This window comes from Sceloporus occidentalis, unplaced genomic scaffold (assembly GCF_023333645.1).
Source record: "Sceloporus occidentalis isolate IW3139 unplaced genomic scaffold, rSceOcc1.0.p SCAF_9, whole genome shotgun sequence".
Lineage (NCBI taxonomy): Eukaryota > Metazoa > Chordata > Lepidosauria > Squamata > Phrynosomatidae > Sceloporus > Sceloporus occidentalis.
Window position 1 is genome coordinate 422,570 of NW_028316989.1, and position 13,205 is coordinate 435,774.

At 55.4% G+C, this 13,205-nt stretch overlaps 2 protein-coding genes across 4 annotated transcripts; one reads left to right on the top strand and one right to left on the bottom strand.

Annotated features, from left to right (window-relative positions):
* The first annotated feature begins 19 nt into the window (after window positions 1-19).
* On the top strand, window positions 20-10,120 carry FHIP2B (FHF complex subunit HOOK interacting protein 2B). Of its 3 annotated transcripts, XM_089537738.1 has the most exons (17): window positions 25-258; window positions 356-434; window positions 1,841-2,010; window positions 3,267-3,371; window positions 3,740-3,862; window positions 4,196-4,372; window positions 4,561-4,757; window positions 4,956-5,067; window positions 5,285-5,361; window positions 5,506-5,701; window positions 6,184-6,353; window positions 6,965-7,111; window positions 7,285-7,375; window positions 7,586-7,729; window positions 8,142-8,282; window positions 8,472-8,575; window positions 8,750-10,120. In XM_089537738.1, the coding sequence occupies exons 1-17, from the start codon at window positions 208-210 to the stop codon at window positions 8,853-8,855; spliced, it is 2,190 nt and encodes a 729-aa protein (XP_089393864.1). In that variant the 5' UTR covers window positions 25-207; the 3' UTR covers window positions 8,856-10,120. The 3 variants fall into 3 exon arrangements, with proteins under 3 accessions (XP_089393865.1, XP_089393864.1, XP_089393866.1); XM_089537739.1 differs by lacking the exon at window positions 8,142-8,282 and having other exon boundaries at window positions 20-258; XM_089537740.1 differs by lacking the exons at window positions 25-258; window positions 356-434; window positions 1,841-2,010 and having other exon boundaries at window positions 3,270-3,371; window positions 4,204-4,372.
* Window positions 10,121-10,347: 227 nt separating this feature from the next.
* On the bottom strand, window positions 10,348-13,140 carry NUDT18 (nudix hydrolase 18). Its single transcript, XM_089538169.1, has 3 exons — window positions 12,913-13,140; window positions 11,637-11,850; window positions 10,348-11,496 (listed from the first exon to the last, which is right to left on the bottom strand). The coding sequence occupies exons 1-3, from the start codon at window positions 13,138-13,140 to the stop codon at window positions 10,880-10,882; spliced, it is 1,059 nt and encodes a 352-aa protein (XP_089394295.1). The 3' UTR covers window positions 10,348-10,879.
* Window positions 13,141-13,205: the final 65 nt, after the last annotated feature.

The following is a 13,205-nucleotide window of genomic DNA, read 5'->3' on the forward strand; positions in this document are numbered from 1 at the left end:
GCCTAAGGACCCTTTTGTCGCCCTCGGGCGATGAGGCCCCGCCCCTTCGCCTCTGGTTGGCGGCGGGAGGTTTGAGTGACGCGAGGGGCGTGGCCTATCGGGGTCCCGGAAGCGGGCGAGGGGCGGGGCCTCCGTCGCTGGCCAGCCTGCCTGCCCTCCTTCGGGTCCGTTGGGCTCCTGAGGCGAGAAGGGGCCACTTCCGCCGCCATGGCTCTCCTGGGCCGCCTGGGCGCCCTCCTCCAGCGGGCCATAGAGACGGTGAGGCCGGGAGCCGGGGCTGCGGGAGCCGGGCTGCCCTCCTCCTTCCTTCCTTCCTCCCTTGGCTCACCTCTCGCTCTCTCCCTTCCCTCCGCAGGAGGAGCCCCGCCTGGACCTGCCTTCCGCCTTCGCCGACCACTGGAAGGGCCTCACCCACTACTACCTGGAGGCCACAGGTAGCCCTTGGCCAGGACCCCGGAAGCTAAGCAGGGTCAGCCCCGGTCAGGACTCCGGTGGGAGACCGACAAGGGACGCCAGGTCTGATACGAGAGAGATTTCAGGGCAAGCAGCTGTCCAAAGCGGCTCCGAGGAGGATCCCTTGGGAAGGCCTCTCCTTCAGTTGCAGGCAGCCTGGAGGCACATAGGCCCACATGGAGAGGGACAAGGCGCCCTTTGGTCGGCCCTGGTCAGGCCTTGGAGGGGAGACACAGCATCCCAAGGCTCTCTTGGAAAACCCTATGGCAGGCAAACCTAGGCTGCAGCCAGGCTGGAGGGATAATCCGGTTTGGCACCGCTTTGATTCTTCCTGGCTCAAGGCTATGGAATTCTGGGAGTTGGAGTTTGTTGTGGGCCCAGAGCGGAGTATACTCCACAACAGACTCCAGCTCCCAGAATTCCATAGCCTTGAGCCAGGATGCTGAAACGCAGTGCCAAACCGGGTCATTTCTCCAGCCCTAAATACACTAAAGGCGCCAGTGTCTCGTCTTGGAAGCTCAGCAGGGTCAGCCTGGTTAGAATTTGGGTGGGAGACTGGCAATGAAGCCAAGCTGCTATAGGCTCTGCTGCAGAGGAAGAAACTGTTCAACCCGCCTCTGAGGATTCCTGGCCTTAAAAAACCCCTGTGAGAGAGTCATGGAGTCGCCATGACAGGCAGCTTGAAGGCACATAAGAGACACAGAGGCCCCAGATCTTGATATTAGAAGATAAGTAGGGTCAGCACTGGCTAGTCCTTGGGTGGGAGACCACCAGGGAGGCTCTGTTTCAGAGGAAGGGACTGTCAAAGCCACCTCTGAGGATTCCTTGCCAAAGGAAACCCTTTGAAATCCATGGGGTCACCATAAGTCAACAAGCCACTGGACATAATGAGGATAATAACCATGGTTTTATTTTTGCCCCCCTCTCTGCCCAAAAGACTGTCACGGTGGCTTACAGTTACTAAAGACCCATACATAGCCCACAGGCCCCAGGGCCTCCCTGACGACGGGTGCTAAGCCTTGGCTAGTACTTGGAGGATTCTTTTACAGTTGTAGTACTCTAGTGAAGAACACAGTGGGGCATAAATGGAAGCGGCTGCCTGAGAGCCCATTCTTCTACAAGGGAAAGCAGCAGAGTGGAGCTGGGCCAAGCCACATTTTCTTCCTTTTGTTGGCTCATATGGGAGCCATCTGGGTTAAGGTACCCAGCACAAGGGAAGGACTTGGTCCTTTTCCCCAGATGCGCAGGAAGGAGGCAGCGTTTGACAGGCATGAGCGCTGGCTCTGAGGCGGTGCAACAGTCCACATACATAACCACTTAGGGAAAGGAGTGCGCAAGTGACAAGGAACGAGACCCATGTGCGACAGTTTATTTGTCTTTTCTCAAGATGAAAACAAGCCTGCCAGACAGACGGATATTCCCTGGCACTTGAAGCAGATGCTGGACATCCTGGTGTACGAGGAGAAGCAGCAGCCCTCTGGGGAGACCGGGCCCTGCCTGGAGTACCTGCTTCAGCACAAAGTCTTGGAGACCCTTGCCACTCTGGGGAAAGCAGAGGTACCATCGCCTGCCCTTCATGTCTGCAGCCTCCTTTGAGGGAAATGGAGCTTTTTTAAAAGCAGTTTTCCCTTTCCAGATTGGGCCCCCGATTAGCCTTTTATTTCAGTTTTAGTACTTTCTCTTGTAACAGCAGCAGCAGCAGCAGCAAAGGGTGGGCTACTTGTTACCTTCTGGACGTTCCTCAGCCATATACAACCATCATAGCCAAGCCACCAGCATCGGGAGGACTGCAAGTTCCTCATCCATTGGCTACCACACCTGACTGGGTTTCCTGAAAACTGAAACACAGCCTTCTCAAATCATAGCAGTCATTTTCAGTGTGGATGTGTTAATCTCTGCTTGTAGTTTAAAAAGGAGGAAGAGATGAAGAGGAGGAGGAAAAAACCCTCTAAACCCCCCTCCCTTCCTCCTTTTTATTCTCGTCGTAATTCATCCATCCTCTTCCTTGCAAGAAATGTCTGTTTCTCAGGCTTGCCTCTTCCTGTCTTGCATAACACAACAGTAATCCAGGATTATTTGTGCCGGACCTAGACAGGCTCTCCCTTCCTTATCATTATATCCAAAGGAGTAGCTGTGTTGATAGCAGCCAGACCAAGAGTGTCCTGTTAAACAAAGTTCTTGTGCCATTTATGATAGCCCAGCTTTCTTGCTTGATGAGGTCCTGCTTTACAAGTCATACAAAAGTCATATAATCTGAGGCAAATTAACAAGAGGATAGTTCATTCAAATATTTCAGCATTAAATCGGACTGAAATCAGTCAAACCTGCTTCTTAGTAAACATAGTTAGGCTGGTAAATGATTAAACTGCAGTTCTTGCTGTGGAGTGTCTCTGGCATGTTTTGAATTACGTTGCCCAGACTCTTACTCTTTATCTTTCATTTTTGTCTTTAATTTGTGTCTAGGGTTAGTTTTCATCCACTTCATCATTTGACTTTCTGCATAGTCCGATATTTTAGTCTTTCCAGTTATTCATTCTTGTATTGAAGGGGAAAACATAATAATCAAAGCTGATGTTAACTCAGGCTGAGGCTTTATTTGCTGCTGGTTTGCTGCCTAATACATTTTTAAATAAAGATCTTCTAAGTTTCATTTTAACTCTTACTTTCTGACATTGTGTTTTATTGAGCCTCTCCTGCTGAAGGATCTACATGGCAGGGTTTAAATCCAATAAAGGAGCAGTTTTGCATGGAGTTGCTTTGGTGCATTCCTGCAAAGAATTGTTGCTTACCCCACTCTTCTCTTTTCTGTCCAGTATCCTCCGGGGATGAGATCTCAGGTGCTCCTCTTCTTCAGCCGCCTGCTGGGACAAATGCAATGTCCTTTGCTGCATTACCTGAATGTGCACAGACCTGTCCAGGTGAGTGCCATTTTTGCAGACCTGCCAAAGAAAGCAAAATGGCAACGTTGTCCTGAACCTTCTGCCAGTTCTTCCCACATCAGTCGGATGCAAGTAAAGCTAGTGCTGTACTGTGTGCTTTAAAATATTTTTTTGTAAACCTTTAATTCTATGCTAAGGAACCTCCTGCTACAAAGTGCTAGATTTTGCAAACTCTATCCATTTTGCAGGGCAAATTGTATACTTCGGTTCTGTGCCTGCTGGTGGTTTGAAAGTGGGCTCTGGCTCAAATGCCTCTTGGGGTGTTCCTAAATCTGCTCACTGCCCATCTCATCCTTGGAAGCACATCTAGTGATTCCTCTTATTCCCCCGGTCTGGTCCTTCTGCAGAAGCTACTTCAGCTTGGGAGTGATGCCCTGGCATCTGAGCCAGAGAAGGAAGCCGTGCAGTTGGTTGCTGTGCTGTGTGTCAAGATCCACCAAGATCCAGCCCTGCTCCCCTGCGTTCTTGAGGTGAGGGCTGACTTGCCTCCAGGCAGCTGACTCCTGATTCTCCTCCTCAGAATGCAAAACCCCAGTTAAGAAAAGCAAATACTAGTGATAAGTTGTATCAAGGGGAGGGGGCTGTCTGGAAGGGATTGACGTGGGTTGAGAACCTGCCAGAATAGCAAAGTATTGGTAATAGAGACAGCCATCTTTGAGTTGTAGAACTTAGTTGACTTTTCTCAGAGTTTTCTCAGAACTTAGTCTGACTTTTCCCAGACTTGGATTTCTGTTATCCACCAAGCTTCAGGCGATAATGTGTGTGCTTTCTTGTGTCTGCCCATCCCTGGTTTTGCTTTCAAGGACAGCAGTGTAGACCAGCTGTTCCATCCTCACCGATCATCAGCTGATCCAAATTTGGCCACAGGTGGCCCTTTGCCCCCATCCCCAAAGGAAGCTCCAGGCAGGGTACCTCTAACGGAACCTTCCTCCTTTGCCCAGAACCTGGTGGCCTCTCTGATCAGCTTGTGCAAGAGCCAGGTAGGGGGTTCCAGCCTTTGTCACTGGGTGGGTGGGCAAGATGGACATGAGGGAAGCACTGCCTTCTGACAGTGAGAGTTTTTCTCCTTACCTTTAATCCCATTTTACAAACAGTCCAGCAGTGGAAAGAATGGAGGGGGTGCCCAAAGAGACTGTAGCAAGAATATGATTTTCTCCCTGCTTTGCAGAAGAGGAAGGTTGCCCTGAAAGCTCAGGAGAATCTGCTGCTGCTCTCCAGTGTCAACCATCCAACGGCTGCCCTGGCCTTGGCACGAGATGGCAAACTTGGCACCCTGGTGGCCAACCACCTCTGCGCCCTGCATGATGCCATCCCAGACATCCTCAATCCTGCCGATATTGCTACGCTTCAGCCAGTCAGCTGGAGGTAGAAGAAAAGACCCTTATCTTTGTCTGTGCCAAACACAGATCTGGGGGGAAAATTGCCACTCTGGGACTTTTAACAAAGGCAGCAGTAGTAGCAGCAACAACTAACCTGGGCACGTACTACTTGAAGGAGATTTATGCTTCAGGTGTTGATGTTCAGTAGCAGAGGCAAGGCTCTCACCTTCTGATCTCCTTGCAGGCTTCAGAGCAGCTCTGCTGAGGATAAGGGCTCTTTCCCAGGACAACCCGACCTCGAAGCTTTCTTTGCCTGGTTAGACCTCTGTGACTGTCTGGTGAAAAAGTCACACCCGGTAAGACATGTCTTGCCTTCCTCTTGGCATCCATTTCCCCCAGATCATTGGAAGGTGTTTGTGCTTTCCCCCCAATAAGCCAGAAAAGGGCACTCTCTGGGCAGGCCCTGTGTGGGGCTGCCCTGTGTGTGGCTGCTCTGACCCAGTGGATGAGTGTTCTTTCTGTTTGGAGAGCGAGCAGCTAGATTGTAAATCATGGTGGCTATCTCCTCCCCAGATTGTCACGGATGCCGTGAAAGAGGCTGTGGGTCAGAGGCTTTTCCATGAACGCCTGGAGCCCCAGCTCCTGCAGATGTGAGTCTAGGCTTCATCGGGATGATGGGAGTGCAAGTGTGGGCACCAAGCGTTGTGTTGCTGCTGGGTGGGGGTTGCTCAGAGCTCTCCCTGGGGTCCAACCCAAAGACAGCTCCTCTCATTCCACTTGGCCTCCCGTGGCAGGGCAGAACATGGCATCCTTCTCGCCACAGCTCTCCTGACCATTTTGGCGAGACAGATCCGCTCTCCTGCCCTCCTCCAGGAACTGACTGTGTTTGTGCTGGGAGCTGAGGAGGGGCAGGCGGGCCCTGGAGACCCAGAGCAGCATCACCCTCTGCGTTCCCAACTGATAGAACGCTGCAACCATCTGTCCGATGAGGTGAGCAAGGGTTCTGCCATGGGAGAGCTTTGCCCAAACAAGGAGGCCCCTTGGGGTCCATTTGGCCTAACCATGAGCTTGAATGGACTCCGTGATGTTTGTCCAAGACCCAGCAGCAGCAGAAGTTAGAGACTTGGTACTTGTATCATGCCCCATGTGACCTGGTCAAGGGAGCACTGGTTGCGTTTGCAGCTTTCTCCAGTCTCAGTCTAGACCCCTGAATATCCCGTACATGTGCCAGGAGTCAGTATGGTATGAAGAGAAGCAATGAAAAGAGTGCATCTGGGCATATACAAAGTGTCCTGCTCTCATAGTCAAGTCACCAAATTTTGCTAGGACTTGCGGGACTTCCAGAGCAAGGGGTGTGGTGAAGTTGGGAGGGGGCAGACTTGAACTGCGCTCCTCACTTCTTGGGAGCTAAGCAGGCTCCTCCAAAGGGCCATTCAGGCTTCACCCCTTCCCTCCCTTCCTCCTTTCTTCAGATCAGCATGGCCACTTTGAAGCTGTTTGAGGAGCTCCTTCGGCTTCCTGACCAGCATGTGGTCCAGACCCTGGTGCTGGGCAAACTGGAGCAGCGCAGCTACATCCTGCGGAGCCTGCCTGGACAGGAAGAACCTGTTGCCCGAGAACAAGAGCCCTGCGAGGATGGACTGTAAGTGGCTAGTGGGACAGGGCAGGAGGGGGCTAAGGGTGGGTTACATCCTGACTTGCAGGCAGGACACATGGAATTGTTGTGGGACTTCCTTTTTCAGCACCAGGCTGAAATAAACCTTTTGCTTACATCCAGTTTTTGGACTAGAGTACAGTAGACTAGATTAGACACATTGAATCTCAGCAGGAACACAAGTTGACGGGCAACTTGAAGGCATGTGCAGGCACCCATCTGTATAGACACACATGTACACATACTTACTATCCCAGATATTTGGGCCTTAAACCCAGTTGCTAGTCCCAACTAGAGTATCACTGGAATTTATCTAAGTGTTGGCTTTCCATTTAGCAATTGATTCAGTAAGTCTGTTTTTACCAATGTTAGCAGATATATACTGGGTGTTCAGATTTAAATTTCTGTTTCATAGCAGCTTGAAATCTGTTTTTGTGCCTCTTGATTTTACTTCATTGATTTTCTTTTTCATGGTGTTGAATGTTTCATTAACATTTTTATACTGTCCTGAAATCCTTTTTTTGCACGAAGGTATGGCTTATAATTGAAAAAATACTAAGAAGTCCAAGATGCTTGATGCTTGTTCCCTGTCTCAGCAGAGACCTGGAAGAAGACCCTTACTTCATGGATGGATTCTCAGGCACCACCTTCCGCACCTCTGCAAAGCCAAAGCCAGCTGTTCTTTTTGCTCCGAAGCTGAGGGCGCAGCCTGAGGAGCGTACAGATGTCAAGGAGGTGGTCAGCAGGTGGGCAGGGGCAGCTCCAAAGCAAATATGCAGACACTTTGCATGGGGCTTTGCCACTCCTTCATCTCCAGGAGTACTTTGGCTTGCTGAGTCCTGGCTCTGAGATGTTCCTTGCCTTCACCTGGGTTGTCTCATCTCCTGCTTGCTTCCTCCTCCTTTTTTCCCCCCTTTAGCTTCCTTTGCTTGGTTCCTAGTGAAGCAAAAACCTCTACATACCTGGAAGAGGCAGGATATGACACCTATGTTCATGATGCTAGTATGCTGGTGAGTCGCCAAGTGTCACCTTGACAGCACCACCTTCCCTCCCCTATCAATTCCCATGCTCTTTTACTTATTCCATACCCATTTGAAACAGCAGATAATGTTCCCAGGGGAGGAGAGGTCTGCCTCCCTGTGGCTTGTAAGACCCTTTTCTTAGCCCTTTCTCCCCATCCCTTTGAACTCTCCATAATCGGTTCTCCTGCCTCCCGTCAGTTTAAGGAATGCTCCGCTAATGCTGCCCATTGGAACTGGCCCCGGGTCCCTCGTCCCCTAGAAGGCTGCCCTGAAATATCCTGCTTTTACGAAGGCCATTTCCTGAAGGTGCTCTTGGACCGCCTCACACGGATCCTGGACCAGGTAGGCATGGGACAGAGGAGCCTAGAGCTTTGCCTTGCTCATCCACAGAGAAGATAACAGAGAGAGGGGAGATGTAGGGACCACTCACTTCCCAAAAAAGAATTGGGGAGGCATGGATGCCGATAGCTTCAGAGAAACCTTGAAGGCTCCTGGGACACCCCGTTCCTCCCACCACCTTACACTTGGTTGGTTACAGTCCCTGGTGTAATCAGATTCTTATTGCAGAAGAGGCATAAGGAAAAGTTATCGCAGGTCTCCCATCCCACACACTCCACATTTGCTAGGTGTGGGGCTGTGGATTTGACTGGACACACACATGGGCCAAATCCTTCCTTCCTTCCTTCCTTCCTTCCTTCCTTCCTTCCTTCCTTCCTTCCTTTCGTTCTTCATTCATCTTACTCTTCCCTTGCAGCCCTATGCCATGAACCTGCAAGTGACCTCAGTGCTCTCCCGCCTGGCCCTTTTCCCTCACCCCCACCTCCATGAGTACTTTCTGGACCCATACCTTCCACTGGCTCCAGGCTGCAGGACTCTCTTCTCAGTACTGATCAGGGTAAGCAGTACTGATCAGGGTAAGCAGTCCAGCCTGCTGAGACAGAGGGCAGGGATATGTTTCAGGTGCCCTGGGAAGGAAAAGTCTTGGGGGTTGAGGCCTTTTGTGGTCCCCAGGGGCCTGTGCCTCCCCTCCTCACCCATCCTGCTGCTTCTGATTCAAGCCCATACTTGCCTTGTTGTCTCCTAGGTGATTGGGGACCTGATGCAGAGAACCCAGCGAATACCCAATTTCCCTGAGAGTTTGCTACAGGTCCGGAAGCAGCTGATGGGGCTGGTAGCTGAAGAATCTCTGTGAGTGTTTGTTGGTGGAGGCATAGCTGACAAAATGGAACAGTTGTTGTAGCTGGCATGCACTGAGTCTGTCTTTAACTCTGTGTGGCAGGCTCCAGTCATCCTCTTCTTTGTCCCTGGGCATGTGTGGGGGGTGTTTGTTGATCTAGCTAATTGTATTCCGGCTAATTGCAGGATTGCCCATCGGACACTGCTGGAAGGAGTGGTTGTGCTTGAGGAATTCTGCAAGGAGCTGGCTGCCATCGTTTTCGTCAAGTCGGCACCAGAGGGACCTCCCTGACTTTCATCCCTTGGCTAAAACCAGAGTCTGCTGGGCAAAGCTTAGCCCATCAGCCATCCAGGAGGATGGGGAGCCTGTGGAGCTCCAGCGTGCCGGCCACCATGTCTTCCCTGCCTTTCTAGGGAATGTAGCAGATGGCATTTCCCTTAGAACATTTCTGGCAGCCCCACAGGCTCCTTTACACCTGGGATTGTGGCAGTTGCTTCTGGGGCAAGTTTCTCTCCATGCGGGAGACTGGATGCAGTCCCTGCTGCCTTGCTTGGTTCCCTCTGGGTGAGCCCCGGCCCTCATCCAAGGAGCCCAAGGCCTGCGTCCTCAGAGGAGGGACCACTTGACATTTGCTGTCTGCTCCTTCTTGGGGCAAATGGTGTGGCTCTGAACCATCTCAGCCCAGCTCTCCTTTGCCCCAGAAAGTTATGGAAGTCACTGGACTTGAACCACAGGCAGCCTAGATTCTCCCTGGTCGCCTCAGCTGCTGCCCTCCCTGGGCCTTCTTGCACACTTGGATTTTCTTCCTGGCTTCAATGGTAGAAAGAGAGGGACTGCAGGAGGAATGGGAAGTGGATTTCTTAAATCTTGAATGGTGTTTGCTTGTGGTGAAGCTGCCACTTCATCTTAGTGAAAGAAAGAAACTCTGCAGCAGCCGTGGCTTTGGTTGTGGGACTTGCAGCTCCTCCCTGAAGTCCACCGCATGCTCTCCGCCGCTTGGGATGGCCGCTTGTGCCTCACTAGTGGGCTGAAGAAAAAAACCAAACTACCTGACCACTCCGTGGATGCAGCCAGCAGTTTCAGGGTTATGGACTCCTGCTCCTTTTTGCACAGTTAGACCCACTACAGTACTTCCCAGCTATAGTAGACCTGCTGGATCAGAGGAAACCGGGTAAGCCAGGACGTAACTTCCATTAACTTGGTGGGTTTGCTCTTCCTGGGAGCCTTGACCTTCCTTCTTGTCACTGCTACTCAGGAAGAATGCTTTGTATTTCCTCTTTTTAAATCCTACCTGTCCAGAAAAGTGTCTGCTGGCTGTTTTCTCGGCAACTGCATCCCAAATGCCACCTTTTGAACAGGGGAGGCACTCGAGAGAGGACTGGGGTGTGGCTGACTCTCTACACAGAGATGGGGATTCTTGTCCCAAAGGGCAAGAGCGCAGCATGCAGCTGCCAAGGGGAGTCAAGAGTGTGGTCCATCCGCACCCTGCAGCTTCCTTGCTTCTGTGCTGGCGGCTACAGAGATGCCCTGCTACTCATATGTGCCCAGAATAAACCACAAACCTGTTTTAAACATGCCAAGTCTCCACTTTTGGCTCTGTTTCAGGCCAAGAGTCATTTGGGGCATGGGGGGAGCCCAAGCCATTGACTGCGCCTGCCCCGCTTGTTTTGCTAGGCCTTGGTAGAATCCGAAGGGACACTGAGGGTCACCTAGTCCAACCCCTGCCAGGCATCTTGCTCATTTTTGTAAGGAAAACAAAGAAAGAGAGAAGCAGAGGGAGAACCAGAGGAAAAAATGCCCTTTATTTATTAGCTGCCAAGTTTGCTTCCAGCAGGCAGCCAGAAAAGCCAGGAGGATGTGGTATAAAAGTGGCCAGTGAGAGTCCTGGGCCCTCCTGGTCTTTCCTGCCGTTGGCGCTTGCCTGCAAGTGTCCTGAGGGTCCTGCGCCTTCGGAGAAATGGTGCAGAGACCTTGCTGTGTGACGGGGTTTGGGAGACACTACGGAAGTGCCCTGTCTCCCTTGAGGAAAGGAAAGGGCCGCCCTGGGCTCTGGCAGCAGACACTCCATGGCAATAAATGAGGTTCAGGGGCTAAGAGGGGGGTGGTCCCAAATGTTCTGGTGGAAACACTCCCTTTGCGGTGGGTGACTTCGTGCAAAAGGGTTGTTCCTGGGGGCTGGAGGGGAGGGTAGTATTGGTGCCATCCTTTCAGCTGGTGCAACGCTTGCCCAGCCGGGGGGTGTCTCAATTGCGACTGCTCAGTGTCCAGGCCAAGGGGCACGATCCGCAGTGGGGCGGTGGAGGGGGGCAAGAGGCCTAGCTGCGCACAGGGACGAAGGCATCCTGGCTGAGCCGCTGGAGGATCTTGCTGCGCAGGGCCGCGTCCTCCACCTTCCACCAGGCAAAGTCCGGGCTCTGCAGGGCTGGGGGGCTGGCCTTGGGGGGGCGGCCGGCCTCCTCCAGGGTGGCCACCACGTTGAAGCAGATACCGTCACTCCGGCCAGGCTCCTTGCCCAGGTGCTGGACCCCCAGCAGGCCCCGGACGCGGGCGGAGGCCTGGCACAGGGCGGGCAGGCACCTCCGCAGCAGGCGGTGGACCCCCACCAGCAGCCGCTCTCCCAGCTCCGAGGGGGACAGGCCGCTGGCCGCTACGGGCAAGTGGGGCGCCCCGGCCGTGGCCAGCAGCACCCACAGGTCCCCTCCACTGCCGTTGCCTCCAGTGAAGAGGAGGAGCAGGCGCTGGCAGATCCAGGGGCAAGGGAGCTCTGCCGGCAGGACAGGAGGGTGGCCGGGGCAGGCCTGGTACTGCAGGCCCAGCTCCATGAGTGGCAGGATGTCCCTGGCCCGCAGGGTGAGGGCCGGCGTCTTGCGGTTCCACCACTGGGCCTGCAGGGACTCTCCGTCGGCCTCCTGCAGGGTCTTCAGGGTCCCACCTGGAGAGAAGAAGAAGGGGGCACAGGTTAGGGCCCAGCTGGGGGCCTGGGGTGTGTGGGGATGGCAGGCTCCCTCTGCAGTCCCTGGGCAGCCCTTGGCCATGGCACCCAGGGCCCTCCTCTCCCTGCCAGGGACCCACCGGTGGGCCTGGCCAGGAAGACGAAGCGTATCCAGCCGGGGCCCCTCTCCTCGACGGCCAGCAGGGTCAGGGGCTGGCAGAGGAGGCCCGTCTCCTCCTTGACCTCCCGCTGCAGGGCCTGCAGCACCGTCTCCCGGGGCTCCATCCGGCCGGCAGGAAGGTACCAGCTCCCATAGCACTCCGGCTTGGCCTCCTGCATCACCAGCACCTCCTTCTGTGGCGAGAGGAAGGGGGAAAGGGTTGGGACTGCAAGGCCCAGCATCCCCTCCTCCCGCAGCCACCACAGGTCCTTCTCAAGGCCCAGCATCCCCTCCTCCCGCGGCCACCGCAGGCCCTGCTCTTGGACTGCAAGGCCCAGCATCCCCTCCTCCCGCGGCCACCGCAGGCCCTGCTCTGGGACTGCAAGGCCCAGCATCCCCTCCTCCCGCGGCCACCGCAGGCCCTGCTCTTGGACTGCAAGGCCCAGCATCCCCTCCTCCCGCGGCCACCGCAGGCCCTGCTCTGGGACTGCAAGGCCCAGCATCCCCTCCTCCCGCAGCCACCGCAGGCCCTGCTCTTGGACTGCAAGGCCCAGCATCCCCTCCTCCCGCGGCCACCGCAGGCCCTGCTCTTGGACTGCAAGGCCCAGCATCCCCTCCTCCCGCGGCCACCGCAGGCCCTGCTCTTGGACTGCAAGGCCCAGCATCCCCTCCTCCCGCAGCCACCACAGGTCCTTCTCAAGGCCCAGCATCCCCTCCTCCCGCGGCCACCGCAGGCCCTGCTCTGGGACTGCAAGGCCCAGCATCCCCTCCTCCCGCGGCCACCGCAGGCCCTGCTCTTGGACTGCAAGGCCCAGCATCCCCTCCTCCCGCGGCCACCGCAGGCCCTGCTCTGGGACTGCAAGGCCCAGCATCCCCTCCTCCCGCGGCCACCGCAGGCCCTGCTCTTGGACTGCAAGGCCCAGCATCCCCTCCTCCCGCGGCCACCGCAGGCCCTGCTCTGGGACTGCAAGGCCCAGCATCCCCTCCTCCCGCAGCCACCACAGCTCCTTCTCTTGGACTGCAAGGTCCAGCACAGTCTCTCTTTGGGAATGCCCCTCCCATCAGCCCCAGGTTCCTCATGGCAAAGGGAAGAGGTCCTGGGGGTGGATGCTGGGCCAGGAGGAGAGGAAGAGGAAAGGACTGCAAGGCCCAGCATCCCCTCCTTCCCCGCACAGCTCTTGGGCCGCCGTGCCCAGCCTGGTGCCCCCGCCCCATGGTCCCCTGCTGGGAGGGGATGCTGGGCCTGGCAGTCCCACCTTCTCGTTGAGGAGGACGGCCAGGACGATGTAGCAGGTGTTCCTTCGGAGGCGGGCTGGCTCCGGGGGCTCCAGCGGGGCGGAGTCGTACCCTCTCCCGCCAGACCCGCGATCCGGGCCCAGGGGCCAGCCCTGGCCGCCCAGCACCAGCCGCGCCTCCTCCGACGGGCCCGGCCCCGACCCCGACCCCGACCCCGCCGCCGCCGCCGCCGCCGCCGCCGCCGCCATCGGCCCTCTGCTCATGCCCGCCAGGGGCCCCCTCGCCGCCGCCGCCGCCGCCGCCTCCGCTTCCG

What these genes read in the sequence shown, in the direction of transcription:
- FHIP2B (XM_089537738.1), top strand. Translation starts at nt 208, where the DNA reads ATGGCTCTCCTGGGCCGCCTGGGCGCCCTCCTCCAGCGGGCCATAGAG. An exon ending in TGGTGAAAAAGTCACACCCG is followed by an intron (nt 5,068 to 5,284) that starts GTAAGACATGTC and finishes TCTCCTCCCCAG; the next exon opens with ATTGTCACGGATGCCGTGAA. An exon ending in GAGCCCCAGCTCCTGCAGAT is followed by an intron (nt 5,362 to 5,505) that starts GTGAGTCTAGGC and finishes CTCCCGTGGCAG; the next exon opens with GGCAGAACATGGCATCCTTC.
- NUDT18 (XM_089538169.1), bottom strand. Translation starts at nt 13,140, where the DNA reads ATGGCGGCGGCGGCGGCGGCGGCGGCGGCGGCGGGGTCGGGGTCGGGG. An exon ending in CCGTCCTCCTCAACGAGAAG is followed by an intron (nt 11,851 to 12,912) that starts GTGGGACTGCCA and finishes CTCTCGCCACAG; the next exon opens with AAGGAGGTGCTGGTGATGCA. An exon ending in CTTCCTGGCCAGGCCCACCG is followed by an intron (nt 11,497 to 11,636) that starts GTGGGTCCCTGG and finishes TCTTCTCTCCAG; the next exon opens with GTGGGACCCTGAAGACCCTG.